The 23994-nt window shown below is 42.5% G+C and overlaps 1 protein-coding gene across 2 annotated transcripts; it reads left to right on the plus strand.

The window, feature by feature from the left end:
* The first annotated feature begins 1991 nt into the window (after nucleotides 1-1991).
* Nucleotides 1992-23256, plus strand: rnf208 (ring finger protein 208). 2 transcript variants are annotated; one of them, XM_066651161.1, is made up of 3 exons: nucleotides 1992-2656; nucleotides 20579-21013; nucleotides 21156-23256. In XM_066651161.1, exon 3 carries the CDS (start codon nucleotides 21392-21394, stop codon nucleotides 22280-22282), a length of 891 nt encoding a protein of 296 aa, XP_066507258.1. In that variant the 5' UTR covers nucleotides 1992-2656; nucleotides 20579-21013; nucleotides 21156-21391; the 3' UTR covers nucleotides 22283-23256. The 2 variants fall into 2 exon arrangements, with proteins under 2 accessions (XP_066507258.1, XP_066507257.1); XM_066651160.1 differs by having other exon boundaries at nucleotides 20579-23256.
* Nucleotides 23257-23994: the final 738 nt, after the last annotated feature.

Below are 23994 nucleotides of genomic sequence, written 5' to 3' on the forward strand. Positions count from 1 at the left end.
GGGAGACAAATGATTTCTCAAAAGCAGTTTGCAGAAGCTCTGGTGATGAAAGAGAGGAGAGAGAGAGAGGAAGTAAGATGTAGCCTAATGTGTGTGTGTGTGTGTGTGTGTTGTTTTATGGGGACAACAAAATGTCCTGTCCAACTTAAATTATAACGTTTAAGCTGAAGCTGTGTTAGTGTTATGTCAGGGTTAGTGTAAAGTTAGTGTAAAGGTCAGTGTAAAGTTAGTTTAAGAGTCAGTGTTAGTGTAAAGTTAGTGTAAATGTCAGAGTTAGCGTAAGGGTCAGGGTTAGTGTAAAGTTAGCGTAAGGGTCAGAGTTAGTGTAAAGTTAGTGTAAGGGTCAGTGTAAAGTTAGTTTAAGAGTCAGTGTTAGTGTAAAGTTAGTGTAAATGTCAGAGTTAGTGTAAGGGTCAGGGTTAGTGTAAAGTTAGTGTAAAGGTCAGTGTAAAGTTAGTTTAAGAGTCAGTGTTAGTGTAAAGTTAGTGTAAATGTCAGAGTTAGTGTAAGGGTCAGGGTTAGTGTAAAGTTAGTGTAAAGGTCAGTGTAAAGTTAGTTTAAGAGTCAGTGTTAGTGTAAAGTTAGTGTAAATGTCAGAGTTAGTGTAAGGGTCAGGGTTAGTGTAAAGTTAGTGTAAGGGTCAGTGTAAAGTTAGTTTAAGAGTCAGTGTTAGTGTAAAGTTAGTGTAAATGTCAGAGTTAGTGTAAGGGTCAGGGTTAGTGTAAAGTTAGTGTAAAGGTCAGTGTAAAGTTAGTTTAAGAGTCAGTGTTAGTGTAAAGTTAGTGTAAATGTCAGAGTTAGTGTAAGGGTCAGGGTTAGTGTAAAGTTAGTGTAAAGGTCAGTGTAAAGTTAGTTTAAGAGTCAGTGTTAGTGTAAAGTTAGTGTAAATGTCAGAGTTAGCGTAAGGGTCAGGGTTAGTGTAAAGTTAGTGTAAGGGTCAGAGTTAGTGTAAAGTTAGTGTAAAGGTCAGGGTTAGTGTAAAGTTAGTGTAAGGGTTAGGGTTAGTGTAAAGTTAGTGTAAGGTCAGGGTTAAGGTTAATTTACATGTAAAGTTAAGGGTGAGGTCTTAATAAGAGCGAGCATTGGTTATGGTTAGTGTTAGGTTAAGTCTCCATGAGATGAATGGATGTTATGACATTGTGTATGTGTGTGTGTGTGTGTGTGTGTGCTGGGGATTATCTCTGCACTATGTCTGTATGTTGATCTGAGCAGATCCGAAACTGATTAAAATCCCACAGTTATGTAACGCAGGCTCTGGACGATGCACGTTTAAAGACAGACGTCCAGACGCTGGGGAATTCTCTCTCTCTCCGGACGTTCATTCATTTATTAATTTATTATCATTGAATAAACTCTTTCCATGCTCTTTTTGTTTGTTGGCATGATTTTATCAAGCTGTAATGTTCCTAAAGCATCTGTAAAAAACGACAAACTAACACTGAATGATTGTGTCACAGTGCATCCACCATCTTCTGTGAGCAACAACATTGAATCTTAGCTAAAGATGTGTTAAGGTTTGTGTTAATCTCTGTGAATGTAAGTCAGTGTAATGTCCTCACAATGCATGCAAACAAACAGCTGTGTGTATGTATGTGTGTGTATGTATGTGTGTGTGTGTGTGTGTGTGTGTGTGTGTGTGTGTGTGTGAGGGGGGGTGAGCTACTGTGGGCATCATAACAAAGAAAGAATGTGTTTAGTGACACAGAATGAATGGAAGGTCTGAAAAATGCTGTGTGTGTGTGTGTGTGTGAGGAGGAGGAGGGGAAAGCAGAGAAGGGTTCTGATTGGCTTAGATTTTTCACTGGTGACGAGAAAACGTGATGCAGTCTGCAGAGGCACTGCAGCGGAGACTGCAGAGAGAGAGAGAGAGAGAGTGAGGAAGAGAGAGAGAGAGAGAGAGAGAGAGAGAGAGAGGGAGATGAGGAGGATTTGTGATAAAAAATAAGGAGAGTGTGGAAAAAATGAAGGGGAGGATATAAGGAGAAAGAGAGAGAAGCAGCACAGAGAAAGGTCTAAGAGGAGAGAGAAATACATACACACAGGTGAACGAGGGGGAGTGTGTGAGAAGCACAGAGAAGCATTCATGAGAGAGAGAGAGAGAGAGAGAGAGAGAGAGAGAGAGAGAGAGAGAGTTTGTAGTGAAGAGAGCTAAACGTTAACTGAGAAGCAAAATCAGACTGCAGATGCTTTGGTGCTGAACAAGAGAAAAGAGGGAGGGAACAGAGAGAAGAGGCATGTGAGAGAGCGAGAGAGAGAGAGAGAGAATGGAATGACAAGCAGGTGGGAGGGCTGAACTGATGGAGAGAGATATGTTCAGAGAACAGCAGTGAGAAAGAGAAGCATCGTGAGAAAGGAAAGAAAAAGAGGAAGAAGAAGGAGGGAAGGAAGCCGCTCGCCCGTCATATCTCCCTCTCCATCAGTCTTGTCGCCGTGACGACGCATCTCTCAATCTTTCCCCCTCCTCCACCCTCCTTTCTTTCTCCTCCCAGACGAAGGGATGCAGGGATGCTTTCGTTTGCTCCGTCCTCCGCCACATCCCTCCATCCACAGCAGGAACAATACGCACGAGTGAAGGAGTGAACCTTCATCAAAGAAAACACACGGATCAGCTTCTTCTTCATCACCATCTGTGGATCTGACTGTTCTAAACACACAGGTAAGAGAAGGGCTTGGGTTCCTATCTGTTTATAAACATGTGGGTTAACACACACACACACACACACACACACACACATGCTGATAAGTGCGTATGTGTCCTCTGACTTTCACTATATGTTTTGATCACTATTCATTGCCTGAATGCATCTATGCCCGAAGGCATGATATCTCACACACACACACACTGATTTAACTGCTGTACTTATGAGGACCTGAAGCTGAACACAAACCCTAACACCTAAGGCTAACCTTAGTAAAGATAAACCTGACAGTTGAAGAGTTGTATACACACACATCGTATGTCTACAAAAGAGCTGACTGAGGCAGCTGGGATTATATATATATATTTACATAGGGGTGTATATGTTCTGATCCCAGCCCCTGACCCAGAGGAGGCTGTGGGGTCTGGGTTTGAGTATGTTATTGTGTGTTACTGGGTTTATATCGTTCAGGTGCTGTAAAAAAAAAATGTGTCATGTGGACACGGAGGAATGAAGAACATTCCATGAATGAGTCATGCTATTTGTGCGGGCATCTGTAACACACACACACACACACACACACACACACACACAGAGAGACATACACACACAAACAAACAAACACACACCTTTACGATCTAATGTGAGTGTAAACCTGGATTTCATAATTTGGATTTTATGACCTGATTTTAATTTCTTCTTCTACTGTGTGTGTGTGTGTGTGTGTGTGGCTGCATGCTGCCCATGCACGGCTGCTGCAGTCAGAGTTTGTGTGTGCTGCTCCGATTGCATAACCTCCCTGGCATGCACCATACACACACACACACACACACACATATATATGCACGTTCAGGTGAAGCTTCCAGATCGATATACATCCCAGGTCACGGTCACATCTGCTTTATTAGCCTCCTTCATTATTAAGGACGCTCATTAATATGCGCTAATTAGCATTCCTCCTTAATGAATACCTTTACAGCTGTAACAAGCCGTTGCTTTGTGTGTGTGATTATGGAGGTGGGTTATTATCACAACATGCTTTAATGCGAGCATCACCGTGAGCAGCAGGTGCAGTTACGGTCAGTTCATCGTCATTAGGGTTTATTGTTATTATTATGGACAGTCTCAGTGTTATTAGCGCTGACAGTGTGCGAACGAGACTGTGTCTGCTTCCTGCGTGTGAGCGATAGCATATTTATAAATGTAATATTATTAATAATGTTAAGACAATCCGTGTTTACAACCTTATTATTTTTCAAGGTTAGAATGTTATTATTACCATAATGTTATGGTTACGATGTTATTGTTACCATAATGTTACTATAATTTTTTTTTTTAATAATATTGTTACAATTGTATCTTATGCTCAATACGTCATATGTTCAGCCTAGTGCATTCTCTAATGCTGTTTACAAAATTGTAATTATCAAAATGTTGCAATGTTATAACACCATTGTTATCACTGGGGTCTTTGTGATTAATGTTTATTGTTATCATGAACACTTCTGACTGTTATTAAGATGCATGTGAATCATTTTCAGAGCTCCTCAGGTGTTTGTAGTCCAGCGTATTACTGTGTGGTCACTAGGTCAAGCTGTTTTTGCTAAGAGGTTGGTTTGGTGTTTCAGGTGGTTGCTAAGTTGTTCCATTTGGTTGCTATGGTGATTGATATGGTATTGATAAGTGGTGGCTGGGTCACCGCAGGTGTATGCTGAGTTGTTGGTCATCAAGGCAAATGTATTCATTTTATTAATAAAAATATGTATTATTAATAACAAACAGAATTCACTATTATTAGCATTAAAGGGAACATAGATGCTTCTGGGGAACTACTGTTCTCACAGCAAAACAAACTCCCTCTATGTGTGTTCCTTCAGAGTCTCCACGTATTTTAAGGTGGAATGGTGCGTTTTGTGGTTGAATGTGTAACTCAAGCTGTTTAGTTTTGTAGCACTTTCACTCTGTGTTTATTTTCATGCAGTTAGCGCTCTCCCAAATTTAGTGTCAGTTCTCCCTCAAGTAATGCATCTCAATCATTATCCACTATTACCCACCAATGAAGTGGAAATAGAGCAACATCCTCAACACTTTTCGAGCTCTTCAATGTTCTGAGGTCTCTCCACCATCTAAAGGCCTCTAGATGTTGTTTGTCGAGGGTCAGACAGCGATGCAAGGAGAGAATGCCTGAGCAGTTTCAGACTGAGACCCTTATTTTTTCCCATTTACAGAGCCAGGGCTGTGTACAAACAGTGGATCCTTTTCCAACGTGAAAACCAACCAAAGAGCAGCAAGGAAACAATCTCTGAATTTTACAAAACAGTATTTTTTTTATTAAAATTGTGAACACCGTAGACATTTCTATTCTGTCATCCATTTTGGAGCAGTTAGCTAACAAACCAGCTAACTATACACAGTACAAACCACACCATAAAAGATATGTCCTCTAATCCCAGCTCCTGACTGACCATGCTCCTGGCTGAGGGCCTTTCTGCACTATGTAATAATCCTCTCTAAACACGTTATATAAAATGTTGTAGTAACACACAGCTACATGCCCAGTGTTTACTCCAGTTCGGATCTACAGTACTGCTCTACAAAGCCTTACACCTTCAGTACACCACGGCCAAACAACGCCGGCCATGCTATTGGTCAAAGACACAAATCTGAGTCCAAGTTCACTAAACCTACTCACTTCACCTTCTACAGCGTGTATATAAGTGTGTACAGTGTGTTACCTGATGTAGGTAGTAGGTGGTTTCCTTGTCTGAGGACATATTGTAGTCAGCTCTTATTATAAACATTGGTCAGGAGCAATTAATCAATTGAACACTGATTGTCAGAGAAGCTGTGCTCATTAAGGATTCTCATTGTGAGGATTAGTGTGAGTGGTAATGTAAGGCAGTGCTTATATCAGCATTAAGGCTTTAGGTTTTGAACGTCCTACAGTATTATACCTGCATCTAGCACTTTATAGAATACTTGTTTTACACTTGTGCATTACAGATCACTAGTATGTGAGTACGTACTGTGCTAGTACTTTATTAAATACAGTAAAATACTGTAAATCATATTACAGTATATTAGTGTTTCACACTCTGTGTGTTTACTATGCTCAGATAAAATTGACCCAGTGTAATACTGGTATACAAGGGCTTTACTGTATGTTCTACTTTTGTAGAATGTGTTTATAGTTTTTCTTTCCATCCACTACATCCCAGAGGTCTTCCACTAAACACAGTGAAGTAAAAATACTCAAAAATACACGATGATATTTCTGTCTGTCATAACGCACCTGTCACCATCTCCTTTTCCATGAATCGCTTCAAGGTTACCTTTACCCTCAGTCCTCCCAGGTGTGTCTTACTAGGGTCCTGTTCAGATCCTGAGGTCTTTAACTCTTTAAAGCCTGACACATGAAATAATAATACAATAAAACGGTCGTTCCTCAGTACTTTTCAGGAAAACGACACATTGAGCCGATGAGAAACACTGCTCCGGAGGTGTCCTTGACCCATGAGCACTCTGTTCTTCTCTCTGACATTATACTGGTGGTAATAAAAACACCAAAACCACAAAGGCTCGTTTTTGTTGCTCTGCACAGCCGTGTTTCCACATTTAGAGAAACTGCAGTTGTTTCTGTTATTGTCTGAACATTGGCCTGAGGTCTGAGGTCATTCAGAAGACCTCCCCCAGTCCTCTGTATCATCACCTTCTTCCTCTGAATCGGTCTCACAACATCTACATCGTCAACTGAGCGACATTTACACACAGAGGCTTTTGGAAAACTACAAATATATTTTTGTTTCATAAAAATAGTAAAATTCTCTAAATGTGCTTTGCTGCTGTAAAGAACAGTCTGAATTTACTGAGTATTTATTATAATTCATGAGCATGCGACAGGTAGAATACACTACAGCTATGAAATGCTTAGTTTTACTGCAAGTAACATCACTCAGGTCATACCTTGATTGCTGCAGTTAAAAAATTAGCCTTGAGATGTTCTCCTGTGTTTTCATGAAGATATTGTAGTGGTTTGTTAAAGGCGTGGAAATGCTTCCACTTCATTCACAGTTCAGTACAGGATTCAGAACACTTCCCCAAAAGGATGGAAGTTTGTTTTGGTTTTTCTCTTCATTAGATGATGAAAGAGCCACCTCTAAAGATCATGTCTCATATTGGATACGTTTGGCTTTAAAGGGTTAAAGGAGCTGGCGTATCTTCTTATTTTGACAAAATACAGTGATTGTGTGTGTGTGTGTGTGTGTGTGTTTGGGGGATGACAAATAGACATTCCACTTTAGAAGGTGATATGTCACTTTATTGTGATATGTTCAGTGATAAATTACAGTTTTGTTTGAGTTAAAATATTTAAAGTAAATTCCAGTCCTGGGAGCAAACCACATTTCCATTTGTGTCGGAGGGGGGAGGGGGAGGGGGGTTGGGAAATATTTGAAAATATTTTCATCTACAAAAAAGGGGGGCACTGTAGAAAATGTTTGGGAAACACACGTTTAGAGCATCATCAGAGTGTCAGTGTAATGTGACTGTGTCTCTAAAGACTGAAATACATCACCACTACAACACTGCGAACCACAACCAAGAGTCTAACCCCAACAGCAGCTTCTGCATTTCATGAAAAATGGATGCTTCTGGGCAGTCACCATTTCCTTGGTCTGAGTGTTATCTGGAAATAGAAGCTCAAAGCAATGAGTAAGGTGTGTTTCAGCCATGCGTGCGTGTGTGTGTGTGTGCTTAGCTGTGTGATGTTGCATGTGTAATATAATGATATTTTATTTAATTTTTGTTATGATGAATGTAGCTATAATGATATGCCATAAACTTTTCTGGTTATTGCAGACACACACACACTATATATATATGAGAGAGAGAGAGAGAGAGAGAGAGAGATGTGATTATGGAGAGAGAGTGTGATGGCAGTTTTTAATTCCTACTCCAGTAATTTGGAATCGTCCTTTGTAGGTCAGGAATGGGTTAATTTACAGACCTCATACACTCACACACAAAAAGAATCAGCCGAAGTGTCCAAGCATCAGCGAGGAAACTAGAAACCACAGAAAACCCCAGTCATTAAAACCATACAGAAGTCAGAGAAGTGAAGTTCATTCACAAACACAATCCACACGTCAACAGTCAGGACTCAGGTCTGTGTCCGGTGTGTGTTATTAAGGACAGATGTGTGCAGTTTTATCAATGTTTTTAAAAGCTGATCAGTTGTCTAATGGTTAGAGAAGAGGATCTAGGGCTGAAAGGTCGTTGGTTCGAATCCCACAAGCGGCAGGAAAATTGAGGACAGTGGGAGTGAAGGAACATCACTGTCTTCCTCCTCGATCCACGGCTGAGGAGCCCTTGAACAAGGCACTGAACCTACAACTGCTCCCTGGGCGCTGGGGATGTCTGCCCACTGCTCTGGGTGTGTGTTCACAGCCCCTAGTGCAGTTGTGTGTGTGTTCACTGCCACAGATGGGTTAAACACAGAGGACACATTTCATTGTTTGTTTCATCGTCCAGTGACAAACTGAAGATGTCCTGCTGCTCTGTATAAGGATGTCTTCCACAGTTGTTGTTTTTAAGTCAAACTTAAAAATCTATTTATATTCTCAGCCTTTTCGCTCTTAAATGGTTGTATAGATTTTTGTCCTATTCCCAGGTAATATTCTCTTTATTTTAGTTTTATTTTAATTAAACTTCATTTTCTTTATTTATTTTTTAATTCAGAATATTAATTAACATTCTGTTTTATATTTCTGTTGTTTTTGAAGTGTACAGCACTTGGGCTGAGGTCTTTTAAATGTCCTTTAGAAAAAGAATGATTGAACTTACCTTAGGTCAAGTTACCTCAGATGCCATCTGATCTCAGTAGTCTGTTTTCTCGGCTCAGTTACGCTCCAGTCCAAACATTTCAGAGATCTGATCTAGACATTTCTGATGATTCATACAACATTCAAAAAGATTACCAACCTTTCAAAGTTCTGTTCACATTTGAGCGACATGGTGGAGCAGCACCAGGGTCATGGAGGTTGTGGGTTCTCCCTGTGTCTGTGTGGGTTTCCTCCGGGTGACTGTCAGTGAGGAGTGTGGTGTGTTCTCCCTGTGTCTGTGTGGGTTTCCTCCGGGTGACTGTCTGTGAGGAGTGTGGTGTGTTCTCCCTGTGTCTGTGTGGGTTTCCTCCAGGTGACTGTCTGTGAGGAGTGCGGTTTGTTCTCTCTGTGTCTGCGTGGGTTTCCTCCGGGTGACTGTGAGGAGTGTGGTGTGTTCTCCCTGTGTCTTTGTGGGTTTCCTCTGGGTGACTGTCAGTGAGGAGTGTGGTGTGTTCTCCCTGTGTCTGTGTGGGTTTCCTCCGGGTGACTGTCTGTGAGGAGTGTGGTGTGTTCCCACCTTGCCCAATGATTCCAGGTAGGCTCTGGACCTACCACGACCCTGAACTGAATAAGGGTTACAGACAATGAATGAATGAATAAATGTTCACATTTGCATCTCAGATGATGAAATATCTCTGTAACAGAGGAAACCACTAAAGAAACAGAATGTTTCTATTTCTAATGTGAGTGGTGGAATATTAGTGCATTGTGAAAATATCTGAGTATCGTGATTAGATCATTTTACCAACTGCTAGCATTCAGTTGTGTAACAGGAAGTTCCCCCTCCACAAAATGAATGGAAGACTAAGCAATGTCCCCACAACGTATGAAAACAAGCTCTCACACACTTATACAGCAACTATACTGTAAACCCTGTGTGTGGGTTCTGTTATTGCAGACATGTTATTTTGTGTGTGTGTGTGTGTGTGTGTGTGTGTTAAGGATCCCTAGCTCTGCTGCAGCAGCAGGAACACAGAGTCCTCCTCAATGAAACTGGAGGCAAAATGGCTGACGCTAGCTCTGAATGACAGCCATTGAATTATTAAACACTGCTGCCTTTCACACACACACACACACATTGGTTTTCCTGAATCGTGGGACCATTACATAGACTGCTATTCCTTCTATGAAGACCTACATTTACCATAAGTAATACCAGGTTAACCCTAATCTTAAAACCTGTCCCTAAACTGACAAGTCTTCACTTTACAATGTAATTAAATTAATTGTGAGGTCCAGTTTGTGGTCCCAACAAGGAAGTAATGTCCCCATAATTAGAGTTCCCATAATTTTGTTCCCCACAGCGTATGTGAAAACTGGTACCCACACATACACACACAAAATAAAAAACCCAAAAACACCAAAAAAAAAAAAAAAATAATAATAAATAAATAAATAAAACACGCAGAACCTCCTCCTGTACACACACACATACACTCTCTCTCTCTCACTCTCACACACACACACACAGTCTACAGTCAAGGCTGTGTTTGTTTTGGATGTAAGACCAGTCCAGTGTAATACTTTAGTGTTCAGACCTAAATGTGCACTTCTCAAAGTAAAGGTACACCGTAAAGTAACATGTCACAGGTTTGTTTAAATGCGGAGGGTTTAACTTTGGATGATGTGGAGCTATTAAAATAAACACATGCAAATGATATTAGTTTTTTTTCCCTTGATCTTAAATCAAGTACAGATTATTTCAACAAATGAAGGGAAAACAACAAGAGTTTAAAACAACTGTGAGTCATTGTGATTAATAGATAATATTAAGATGTGTTATTTCCTTTCACTAAACAAGGTCTTGTCTTGTTCGTAGAGGTGGCTTTAATATTATGGCTGGTCAGGGTAAATACTCACACATAACACATCTAAAACATGACCCAACATAAGGATAAGATATAACAGCAAATGTGTGTGTACGTGTATGAAAAAGAGATATCGATAACATCTCACAGATACATCATGTTCTTTCTCTGATCTATCTGAGCAGGTGGAATGTGTCCAGGCTACACACACCCACACACACACACACACTGAAACCCACTCTTACCCACATGTGGACACTGACATAGAGAGATTAAGAATGATGAAGAGAGACAGAGGGAAAGCGAGAGAGAGAGGGGAGGATGAGGCTAAGGAATGTTCTGGGTGGTGCATGTGTGTTGCTTTTATTTAGACTGTGTGTGTGTGACGGGGGGATGTGTACAGGAATGTTCTAGATGTGAATGAGTGTTGAAAGTGTTTCCTGTGTTTACTGATGTGAGCTGGTGAAGAGGATAAATCACAAGGAGGTACAGCAGGTACCATCAACTTCATTATACGAATGTTTTTTTTTTTTGTGTGTGTGTGTGTGTGTGTGTGTGTGATGTATATAGCTCCTGGTTTGATGCCATGTGATTTCCTGATGTGAAATGGCTCCTGAGTTGAAGACATTTCTAGTAAGAGCTTTAATGTTTTAATGTACGTTTGTGTGATATGTGTGTGTGTGTGTGTGTGTGTGTCTAGTATTGATTTATGTTGAAAAAACATTGGTCTGCACAGTGGCGCAGCAGGTAGTGTCAGTCACACAGCTCCAGGGACCTGGAGGTTGTGGGTTCGATTTCTGCTCCAAGTGACTGTCTGTGAAGAGTGTGGTGTGTTCTCCCTGTGTCCGCGTGGGTTTCCTCCGGGTGACTGTCTGTGAGGAGTGTGGTGTGTTCTCTCTGTGTCTGCGTGGGTTTCCTCCGGGTGACTGTCTGTGAGGAGTGTGGTGTGTTCTCCCTGTGTCCACGTGGGTTTCCTCCCACACTGTAGATTGATTAGATAGTACATGTGCAAAGAATGAGCGAATGAATGAGAGTGTAGACGATCAGTGCTCACACAGAGAGAGACTAAGGATGTGTGAAATGGCTGGAGGCAACAGCAGACTGTGCCACACATCAGTGCAGTGGCATGGGTTCAGTGCAGTGCTCAATGCCACAAACTTAACACTTGCTTTTTTGTAATTTTTTTTTTTTTTGGAATCTCTTTTTCCGAATGTGATCAGTGTTTGGTTGAATCCACAGATACAGAACTGGCAGATACAGAGGGACCACTGTATGTTGGTATTTTCCCTTCTTATAATTGGCACTGAAAAGGCTATAACCAGTGGCGGATGCTGGTCTTTCAAGGAAGGGAAGCTCAATTTCGGCCTACATCATAAAATGTGTCGGTTTATTTATACGTAAATTCTACCCTCCGTTCCTTTTTAAGAAAATGATCTGTGACCCTGTCGTACCAACAAGGCGTCTTTTCCAGGGACTTGACTAGTGTCCGCTCAATGTCCAGCAGAGCTAGGCTGCTTAAACGGCCTTGGCCCATGTGAAGTGTGTCCGCCTGTGCTCCCACAGATCTTTACACCAAAGGATCGCTGATTCGCTCATTTCGCAGTCAATCAAAAAGGGATTCAGCCTCAGACAGATCATCCAATCATCATGCAGAAGCTGAGCGTCCGGGCCAGCCGAGGCCAGCCCACTGCCCCATAGACCCCCAGAGACGCTGAGCGTCCGATGGGCGGGACAAAGCCCGGCATTTATCCAATGACTCGTCTCGTTTCGCTGCACTTCGCTATTGAACTCTGTGGACTGTTTAAAGCACTGTGAAGCTGCGGGAATGATTGAGAGGAAAGCTGCGTCTTTACCAGTGATAAGAAACTGATTCTGAACAAAAGTTGAGCGCGTTGTAGTGCATATTTATTCAATGACATGTACACACAACAGTTTGTATTTGATCACTTATTTTTTGACATTTTAGGGGAAGCTGAGCTTCCCTTGCAGTCTTAGAGCAATCGCCACTGGCTATAACATACGTTAGGGATGATAGTAGGTAGATGTCTTTAGAAATAAGCTCAATGATCTGATAATAAATATACAGCTATCTCCTATATCTCATTCAGCTAATGAGAATGTAAAGCAGTATTAACTACACTTACAATGCAAAATACGTACACTTGGCATTTTGTTTCAGTGTGCTCTCTCTCTCTCTCTCTCTCTCTCTCTCTCCTTCCTTTTGGCTCATGCCTACAGTAAGTAATATCTTACATGTGGGTGTTATATCCAGTATTGCTGATTATGAGAAATGCCAAATTCTACCTGTTTTCTTTTATAAAGCAGTCACATCAAAGCAGAGGTCTGATTTTTTAGGGTTAATTCCTCTTTTTATAAACACAAATGAACAGAAAATATAACCTGCTAATATACAGTGGTCCCTCAATGAAAATAGTGTTTATTTGAGAGGCCAGCCTTTAGATGTGGTGCACAGCAGTAGGCCTAGCGTTAGTATTAGCATTAGCATGGCGCTTCTTGGACTGCTTTAAATCTATTTGCTGCTTCTGAGATTAGCCTCTTATATAACGTCTAACAGCAAAAAGGATGCACTGGCTTCTCACTGTTTGGGTCAGTACTATACTGAATGGAATGGTGTGGAGTATGGTATTTAACAAACAATAAATTCACTTTGACTATTGAGGTATAAACAAAGATAACATGGTACTGCTTTAGAATAAGACTATACTTATAAAACTCTATACATGGTTAATATATTGTGTATTCAGGTTGTAAACACATTAAAAGTCATTAATTATAATTTATAACACAGATATAAAGGCCATTGGTGACCTGTTTTTTGCCAGAGTCAATCCACATCCATCTACACGTTTAAACCTTAAATGTTACAGAGTACTCATCTTCATTTTTGCCATCAGTCGACATTAACCCTGTCAGCTTCAGCACATATTTTTAATACGTTTAACCCTTTAAGCATTAAGTTTAATCCATTAACCACTGACTTATAACATGTTTACAACCTAATTAATATCCATGTAATAACCAGATATTTTATTGGCCTGAAAAAAACGATGTTATATCACCACACCAAATTACACACTTCTGAATTGTTGTGATCCTGCTCCACTTCTGACATCAAGTGCAGGGACTAAAATCACCCTGCCCCCTCGTTTGAGTCTGTCCAATCACAGCGCTGGACGCTCGTTTATGTGAAAACGCAAAGACAAGGTTAAACGCAGCAAAACAGACACAACGAGCACTGAGTAAAAACTGAGAAGAGAGAGAACCGAGTGAAAACAGGTCAGGTGTTTAGTTGTGAATCACCATCACCACTAAAACTCATCCCACGTTATTGAATGGAGGTCTCTCACTGGGTGTATATCACTGTAACCTGTGCTTGGCAGTGGGTATTGTGACCATAAGCTCATGTGCGGCTACTCTAATATCTTTTGGTCTGTGCTTTTTTTGGAGATTGTAGAAGCTGCTTTTGGTGCTGATGACTGTCTAGATACATTTGGACACATTGAGGTGTACAGTGTGTAAAGGGCAGTGTTTTGTTCTCAGAGATGACAATGACGTGACGATGACTTTGTGGAGGCTCTTTAGTGAATTCCATAACATGATCAAACCCTGTATCTCCAAACAAACTCTTATCTACGTGGAATGATTCGCAGTGTCTTCAGTATGTTCTCATATCCACCCTTACAGTTTAGTGCGCAAATACAGATGTCCAACATAATTGGAACATATCTTCCTTCAGTCATTTCTGTTTACACTCAGTGCACTTTGAAAGAAACACGCTGTTTTTATTAGGGCTCTGTCTGCTGGAGATAATTGTGTGCTGCTTTACATCATTGTACTGGCCTCAGACTCTTCACTCGGGATGTGAAGCATAAGAAATGACCAGATTTCAGCTGCTGTTTGTGCAGAGAGTTGATAACCTCTTATCTCTGTTGTTTACTGCCAGCATGAAAGTGAGGCGGCCATTTTTTCCTCTACATCTCACGCATGCTGACGCCTGTGCATGTGTGTGTGTGTGTGTGTGTGTGCGCGAGCGCGTGTCAAGTGTGTTTCATCACGAGTCTATTGTTAGGATTTTAGAAGATTGTGAAGATTATTCACCGCACCTCTACATTTCACACATTGTTTCTTAAAATATCTGTAATATTCACCACAGTGAGTCATTAATAAATTACTTAAATGGCTTGAAACATTAAAAAAAATGGTGCTTTCACAATGATGCACACTTAATCTGTCAAGGCAATCATTATTAGTTTAATATGGTGGATGGCTGTGTGTATTTCTGAATGCATCTACAGAGCATCTGTGCTTATAGGTCTACGCTTGTGTGAGTGCCTACACTTGCTGTTGTGTCGAGTTGCCCTGCGGCTCCCTGGTGCCATGGCAACGCAGTCAGAAATGAATGTGAGTGAATAACAGCTCAAAAGCCCCGCCTCCTGCTCCAGGATTGGCTATAATTTTTCTGCAATACAAGACATTAATGATCACAATAATAACTCATTCTAACCCTAACCTTACCTCTAATCTCCTGAAGGTCAGGGGCTGCAGGATTGTTTCCTGTGTAACATCCTCCCACAATGGTTTCAGCTCTGTTTCTGTGATTCATACGAGTGAGTTTGTGTGGATTTAGAGAGAGAGAGAGAGAGAGAGAGAGAGACCAGTGGACAGCAGCTCACTTACTGATCTTAAGAAGTGATTGTAGAAGTGTTACAAGTGTCTGATGTTCTCCTTTGAGTCGTATATGTACTAAACTTTAGAGATATTCCTAGGTGCCTAAAGGTGTAATAAAGGCATCTGTTACCCTCTTTCATTCTCCTCAGTAGCAGTTAATATGCGCCAGATTAGTTAAGAGCATTATTGTGGTGCAGAATTTTGTTTGCACAATGTTTTTCTCATGCATTTAATGTTAATACGAAGTAATTGGGTGGCACGGTGGAGCAGCAGGTAGTGTCTCTGTCACAACTCCAGGGACCTGGAGGTTGTGGGTTCGAGTCCCACTCCGGGTGACTGTCTGTGAGGAGTGTGGTGTGTTCTCTGTGTCTGCGTGGATTTCCTCCGGGCGACTGTCTGTGAGGAGTGTGGTGTGTTCTCCCTGTGTCTGTGTGGGTTTCCTCTGGGTGACTGTCTGGGAGGAGTGTGGTGTGTTCTTCCTGTGTCTGTGTGGGTTTCCTCTAGGTGACTGTCTGTGAGGAGTGTGGTGTGTTCTCCCTGTGTCTGTGTGGGTTTCCTCCAGGTGACTGTCTGTGAGGAGTGTGGTGTGTTCTCCCTGTGTCTGCATGGGTTTCCTCCAGGTGACTGTCTGTGAGGAGTGTGGTGTGTTCTCTCTGTGTCTGCATGGGTTTCCTCCGGATGACTGTCTATGAGGAGTGTGGTCTGTTCTCCCTGTGTCTGCATGGGTTTCCTCCGGGTGCTCCGTTGGTAGTGGATTGGAGACTCAATAGTGCCCGTTGGTGTGTATCGCCCTGTGAAGGATTGGCACCCCCTCCAGGGTGTGTTCCCACCTTGCACCCAAGGATTACAGGTAGTCTCCGGACCCACCACCGCCCTGGAATAGATAAGAGTTACTGGCAAATGTAGACCTTTCTCACATTTTCTGTGACCACTTCATTCAGAGCCAAGCATGACATAAAAAACCCAGTTTGAAAAATAAACCTAACCTAAAATTAAACCAGCATTTCAGCTCTCATCAACTTACCTTTAAATTCAGTTGTAGAAACTGGGCTAACCCAAGCAGGGCCCTCTGCTGAAGACTCAACTGGTCTTGACTCGCCCGAAGGGTGACCCAGCTGGAACCCATTAAACAGCCTACAACACACTATCCCACACTCGGGCTGCTGTGGCTACAAGACTTGGGACATGACGGTCACCGGTTTGATCCGTAAGACCTGCAGGAACATCCACGGCTAAGGTGCCCCTTCACAAGGCACCTGACCCCATGCCACTGCTCTGTGTGTGTGTTTGTGTGTGTGTGTGTGTTCACTGTCACAGAGGTTAAATGCAGAGGTCAGATCCTGTTGTACTCTTCTACAATGACGATAAAGCACGATTTCCCCTGGGCAGCCCTTGTCACAGTATATTCACCCTTTTTGATCCCAAGCCCAGGTAAAGCCCAATAAACCCAGGTAAGTCCCAGGTGTAACTCACTTCGACGCGCTGGCAGGGAAAGGGTAAATGGAACAAAATGATCTTCTGACATTTAACTAGAAAAAAAGAAACAACAAAATATAAATCCAGAAATAGCTGGAATAGTCATATATTCATAAAAACCTGCAACAACAAGAAGTGCCAAGATTCTGCAGTGAATGAGGAAGGACCAATGGATGTAGGAGGACTGTAGGGGTTGTATTAGTCATGATTCAGTGAGATCGGGTGGGCTGTGAGTGATGAACACTGTGCGTGTGTGTGTGTGTGTGTTGTGTGGGTAAAGTGGGACACTGTCACTGAGTGAATCTGTTGGGGAGGCTGCTGTGAAACGGAGGAGAGATAAAAAGCTCATAAATAGCAACTCTGGTTAAAGAGTGCTCTCTCTCTCTCACACACACTTACTTTTTCATCTCATCTTTCATGCAACATCTAGGTCACCTCTTTCTGCCCTCTATTTCTCTCACTGCCTCTTGGCTTGCTCTCTCTCTCTCTGCTCTCTCTCTCTCTTGCTCTCTCTCTCCCACTATCTGCTCTCTCTCACTCTCCTTTCTCACTCTCTATCTGCTCTCTCTTCTCTCTCTCTCTCTCTGCTCTCCTTTCTTTCTCTGCTCTCCTTTCTCTCTCTCTCCTGTTTCCATCTTTCCATCCTCCCACTGCAAATATGTCATTTCTCCCTACTGTTTCCTGTCTTTACCAAACACACACACACACACACATTCTCACAGATGACTGGCTCGTGCATGTCACTCCACACAATAAACTGCTTTTGTTTGTGAGCTGCTGGCGTGCTGCTGACTCACTGAGGGCCTACACGCTGTCGTCCATTTCGCAGCGCAGTCTGTCTGCCTCCATTACATCCCATAAAAACTGCACGACAGTACGGAATTAAGCAGCTACTGGACAGGTTTGTCCTGCAGCAAGGTCAGTTCCTCTCTCTGCCGAAGCGCTCAGGCCCCTGCAGGACCACAGATGGCTGCTGGTCTCTGCAGCTTTTTGGCTTTGGGAGCTGTGTTCTCACAGATAGCTCTTAAAACGGCAGCCTTTCACTGCTAGTCAAATGTTTGGGGACATCCACATTCTTGAAATGTTTTTCATAGACTTCAGAAGGAAGTCCTCTGGCAGCGTCGTGCCCATATAAGGAAATCTGAGTCTAGTAGACTTTCTGTATGGGAAAATACAGAAACATGGCTAACACTTAGCTGCTAAAGCTATAGTCTTTCTCTCTTAGTCAGACGTTTGGGGACATTCCCAAGATGTTTTTCATTGACTTCTGACATCCTGTTGTCAGCTTCATGCCCATATAAGGACTTCAAGGTATAAGCATTTTCTCTGTTACTTAAATGAATGACGCTTCTGTTGCATTCTCTTCTAAACAATACGTTTTTCCCTTGCGCTGTATTAGCATTTAGCATACACTCTGTAATGGGACAGCTATCCAGACAAAGATAGCTGTTGACTGATTGTGATAAACCCAAAAACAAATAGATAAACTAAAATAAGTATTGGGGCTTAACCAGGTTTGATGTGGTGAGGGGTAATAGTCACCAAGAGCTATCAGGGAGTGAAAGTGCTTGTGACTACCAGGGAAACAAATGAAGAGGGAAACAGATCAAAGTCAAAGAAAATGAAAGAAGAGAGGATTTAAAGAGGAAAAGGGGGAACAGTGGGATATAGAATCCCAACAGGGCAGTGTTTTCCAGACAACTGGAGAACAGAGAAAAGATATATCATGGGAGACTAAACCCAACGTTTAAATAGCACAAAAGCAAGCAATCACTTCTTTTAAAGAGCGAGATAACAATTACCAGCAAGGTTTGGCTTTTGCAAACTCAAAACTCTGCACTGAAGACACAGACTGAAGGCTTAATAAAGGGTAAGCCCCAGCTGTTGTCAATCGGGCTGATTAACACGGCTCCTGAGATGTGGTCGCCCCCTGTTGGTGGGAGGACCACGGCGCGGGCAGCCCCTTACACACTCTTATCCGAAATGATTTGCATTTTTTTTTTTTGCTGCTAGACAAAATGTCTGAGGATGTCCACATCTGTCTACAATATGTTCTTATATCCACCCTTACAGTTCAGTACGCCAATACAGATATCCAAACTCTCGATAAATGTTAAGATATTTTTGGTAAATCATCAAAAATAGTTAGAACGCATCTTCCTTCAGTCATTTCTGTTTACACTCGGTGCACTTTGAAGCGAACAAAGATAATATTTACATGTTTTTCTGATCCAGAACATCATCTTTATCAATTACACCCTTCTGGGAGGTGCTATAGAGCTATAAAACTAAGACAACCCATTTCAAAAACAGATCTGTCTCTACTTTAATAAGGTTATTAACCACTTCTGAGTTGTGTATACCATTACAGATTGTCTGCTACTTGTCAGCCATTGTAAGAATGCACAGATTACCACTGACTTTATATGTTTATTTTATTACACATTAAATGTTGTGCATTGTATCGTATGTTGCTTATTGCATGTGTTTCGTATGGTGTTTGTATTACATCTTGTTGCACCAGGCATAATCATCACGGACATGACATGTGTCAAAAACATCTTTCAAGTTGAGTCTTATCCATAGTTGGTGTCAAAGCCAAATAAGGACTTCTAATGGGCTTCTAATAAGGCTTTCTAATTTCTTTGGGCTATTTTGGGAAGGTCTTATATCAGTTCATATGACTGCAGTGTTAGTTCACATGTAGCACTTCTACTTTGCAGAAAACAAGCCCAGACCAGGTGGTCCTAATAAGATACTACAGACTTCAGAAGCCCTTTATCTAAATAACCGTGTGACCACTTCATTAGAAGACCCTCACTTGCTGGTGTGCGTTTAGAAAATGGCTCATCTGTTGAGGATAGTTTGTGTTTGCCACCCTTTAACCTTTCATCAGTGGTCATTCTCCCAACACAGAGATGCTCTTGGCTGGACATGTCTGGGTGGTGACCCGTTCTGGTTTCCATATATGGGCGACCATGATCTTGAGGTCTGAAACTGACCAAAGATGAATGGGATTTGAGAGTGGCCGATAAATTATGCAGAGGCAGTCTGTAACTTTACACCTCTATAGGGCGCTAACAAGGTAAAGTAGGATGTTCTAAGAAAGTGGACAGAGAGTGCCATCGTGGGAGGAGAAGCCAAAGCTGTAATGTTAGTACTCAAAGGTGATTAAACCTCTTTTGGGCCTTGTTAGTTCTGCAAAGTCAGGGTCTGTTCACACAGAGTCTGTTAATGCAACTTTAAAACTTTCAACACAGCGGAAACTTCACTGGAAGAGGAAGAGGCAGCCGGGTTCACGCACTGGGTTCACGCCATTCTACAGAAAAGACAACCACACGAGGAGTGCACCACCTCATTGAGAAACTGAATCTGTGTAAGGAGCTGTTCTGAATGTATTTCCGTAGGTCAGGGCGAGTCTGAGGAGCTGCTTCTGTGCGATTCTCCTCATTAAAATGATTATATTTTATATGTTTTTTTACTTATGCCTTTTTTGAAGTCTGTGTTTGTCTTGTTTTATGAGCGTTTGTGTTTTGCCACCATCTTAATGGTCATTCGTTAATGCACATAACCATAACACACACTCACACACACTACGCTTACTGAATGCAGAATGTAAACATTTATTATCCTTCCAAATCAATATGTAATGTGAGTTTTCATGTGTAATTCATTTGTTCTGATTTTTATTACTTTTTAGATAATTTTTTAGAAGGTTTATATTGTAAATACTTGCTTGTGATGTCTTTCTACTGTTGTGTGCCTTGCTATCTCTAAGCTTCTGTAAACACTGTACATTTCCCCACGGTGGGATTATCTTATCTTATTTTATCTTGTGAAAATGCAGTTTTGATTGGTCATGATCACAGCCTATTCATTTCCAAAGTAGAACTTGTCCCTCACAGTTTACCTTCATTTCAAACTGGCCACACTTGGCTTTGTGTTAAGACTTTGTGTTAGTTGGCCTTAGGTGACTTTGTCTAATACTGTGCAATTGCCGAAGGTTCCTCTGTGGAACCTATGAAAAAGACTGCTATGACCTTTCATTACATAATCATCACCTGGCTTTTTTTGTCTTTGTCACCAGGAAAAGAGACTACCTAAGAGACTCCACATCCGGCCTGCATGGGAAACAAGCCTGGAACAGACGAGATCTGGACAGACTCCTGGGACACTCCGGAAGCTGTCACATCACCGGAGAGTGGACTCGCACACACATGCGCAGACATCTCTAGAGGAATTCCAAACTGCGTCTGACCTGCCTTGTCTTCCCTTTGCCTCAAGATCCTTGGCCAAAAAAAGGCATTGCTTATCACTGCCCAGGAGGCTGGATCTTCTGGGCTTCTGAAGCTCAACACTGAAGGAGGAAGGACCTCATTTCTGTTGTGCCATTGGTGTGGAAGGGTTACCTCAACACACACCACTCTAGTTCCTTTTGGAATCTTCTCCAAGCCTGAGAACACAGACAACGCGCTTGGGACTCTGTCTTTAAAAGCCTTCTTAAAAGGTGTATACTGTGCAGGTGCTTATTGTATTTATTTCAGTATAAAATAATTATTTATGGTACTAACTTGAATATTTAGAATTACCTTTTTGGTTGAGTATTACATGCTGTGCTGTGTTCAGCCATTCCTTTGTATAATTCTGTTTTTCTGGTAGAGAAGCCGGAGTATTAATAACCAGGGTGTAAGTCATCAAATTTGGACACTGCAAACTCAGAGAGACTGGACACCTCAAGTCAGTCAAACTTGCGACTGCTGGACCTTGAAATCTTGGACTGCTGGACATCAGAAACTGCTGGACATTGTGATCTGCTCTCTGTCCATTCTTAAAAAACGGTGCTTGACCAGTGGAAGAACCAGAACAATGGACAAAAACATTCGTCCCTACGTACCCTCCAATGGCTGATTGTAGACCACTGAATATCCACAGACCTGTGAGTCTGACACCACCAACACCTACTCAAGCATTTACAAAGAGCAACTTCCACTTCCCGGAGCGGATGTCCTGTCTGCGGCGCCAGCCTGTGACCATCCCAATGGATACCGTCAAGATCATCCAGTCGGAGAAGTTCCCTCGGGAGTGCCCCATGCCGGTCACTCAGCCTCGTTACGCGCCTCCTCCGCGAGTGGCCTGGGACGGAGGAGGTGAAGGGGAGGTCATCGTTAACCAAGCTTGCAGTGACTTGTCCCTGGAGGTCAATGGAAACACCGTGGTCAATCCCCGGCCTTTGGTCTCCCCTCCAGCTCCGGTCTTGCGCAGGGAAGCGAGCTACTTGGCCCAACGCAAGGCAAGCTCCACCGAGATATGCTACCACCAGTTTCACTACAAGATGGACGACGTGATCGTGAACCAGTATGTGCTTCGCTCTTCGTCCACTTCTTCTTCCTCCTCCTCCTCCACATCCTCTGGGCCGGTGATGCCATGCGAACCGCTGGACTGCCCCACTTGCGGACACATGTACAATTTTGCGGGAAAGCGCCCCCGGATCCTCTCCTGTTTGCATTCGGTTTGTGAGGAGTGTCTGCAGATCCTGTACGAGTCTTGTCCCAAGTACAAGTTCATCTCTTGCCCCACGTGCCGTCGGGAGACCGTTCTTTTCACCGATTACGGCTTGGCAGCGCTGGCCATTAACACCAGCATCTTAAGCCGGCTGCCGTCTGACCCCGGAGGGACGGTGCAGTGGGGAGGAGACGCCGACCGCAGTTGCTACCAGACAGTGCGCCAGTACTGCCAGTCGGCGTGCACCTGCCACATCGCCAACCCTCTCTCATCCTGCGGAATCATGTAGATCCAAAACGGGCCAAAATTAAGTGGTACTTACTGAGCCAAAACCACTACTCAGCTACTCACTACGCTTTTCCAATCTCTCTTCCTGTAGACCCAAAACACACCCCCTGGTGGCACTGTTTGAGTCTTTCCTATGATCCTGCTTTCCTCACCTTCTCACCCACCACCTTTGTAACTTCTTGCAGCAACCTGTAGGATGTTAAAAACCACTGAACAATGCAGACGGCTGGAACAAAAGCAGGTAGCACTGTTTGAGCCAAAACCACAGCCCTGCTTTCCCAACTCTCTCCTTCTCCCGCCACTTGCCACACTGCGTAGGACACTGTAAACTCCAAAGGACAGTGCACACTGCTGGATCAAAAAGCAGGCCATCAGATTGGACACTAAACAAAACCCAACAAAGGCCATCAGGTGGTGCTATCTGAGCCCAAACCACAAATCTCAACCACTCTGTGGCCCTACTTCTCCAAAGCTTCCTTCCTCTTGCAGCATCTTCAACAAATCAGGCCATCAGGTGGCGCTGTTTGAGCCAAAATGCCAAAACTCAAGGCCTCCTTGCCATGACCCTGCTATTCCAAAGCCCTCCGTCACCCCCTGACACAGATGTATCTATAGATCTATAGCACAGACGGTTGCTGTCTGGACTTTGAAGTGATAGAGACACTTGTGCGCGGAGCCAAGATAAATGAAATATCAGAGTAAATGTATTTTATGTACGAAATGACAGACCCTTTCCTTCAGCCCTGTTTCTCTTGTTTGGATGTGTTTGTCATTGACATCTCTTCACATGGGAATGCCAAGGAGACGTTGTCTCCCCCCCCTCCTGGGTAAAATACAGCAAATAAATGAATTGAGTCCAATGAAGAGCTTGGTCTGGTATTCTAACCACAGGTCCCTTCCTATGAGTCTGGTATATTTTATAAGCTATATTTTATAATACTTTATAATACCTGGCATAAGCCTGTATGACTGCTCCTAAGTAGTTTTAACTTCATAAAACATGTGTTTGACGTTGGTAAACCAGATTACACAATGCTTTATAAAGTCTGTTCATAAGAATCATGTTACAGTGCCTTATTTTTACAGCATTCATATCAAGAGATGTTATAATGAACACTAATATTTAAAAATATCACACTCTGGTTTTATAGAGTATCATGCAGCTAACTATTACAACTCACAAGTAACTATTCAGGCTTGCACCAGGCATTATTAAGTATTATAACTCTTTATAAACACATTTATTAAAGGAACTCTAGGTTCGATTTGGTATTTCTTTTATTTTGCTCCTGGGAATATTTTGTCTTCTATATTTGCAAAGTCCTGAAATCAGTGGAAAGCGGGAGGGAGCAGGGGAGGATTCCTACCCACCTTCAGAAGTTCCATAGTGCATTTACTGCAGTGCTGAGCCCATAGTAGCAACGACAGAGGCTCTGTCATCCCTAGCATAGCTCAGTGGAGCTTAACAATGATTATGAAACTGTAATTATATGGCAAAATTATTACCTACTGTTGCTTTAAGTCTTATGTATCACAAGGGGTCCACAAAAGGCCTTGGCCTTATGCAAGGGGCCATCTCTCATTCTGTGAATCGTGAATGTGTGATCTCACACATTCGCCAGAGGTGTGATACAAACAAAATACAATAGTTTGCTCAGTCATTAGAGCTTTGGACTGTGATGCAGAGCAAACCAGGTTCACACACCACTTCTG

Source organism: Hoplias malabaricus, chromosome 18 (genome assembly GCF_029633855.1).
Source record: "Hoplias malabaricus isolate fHopMal1 chromosome 18, fHopMal1.hap1, whole genome shotgun sequence".
Classification (NCBI taxonomy): Eukaryota; Metazoa; Chordata; class Actinopteri; order Characiformes; family Erythrinidae; genus Hoplias; species Hoplias malabaricus.

What these genes read in the sequence shown, in the direction of transcription:
- rnf208 (XM_066651160.1), top strand. Translation starts at nt 21,392, where the DNA reads ATGGCTGATTGTAGACCACTGAATATCCACAGACCTGTGAGTCTGACA.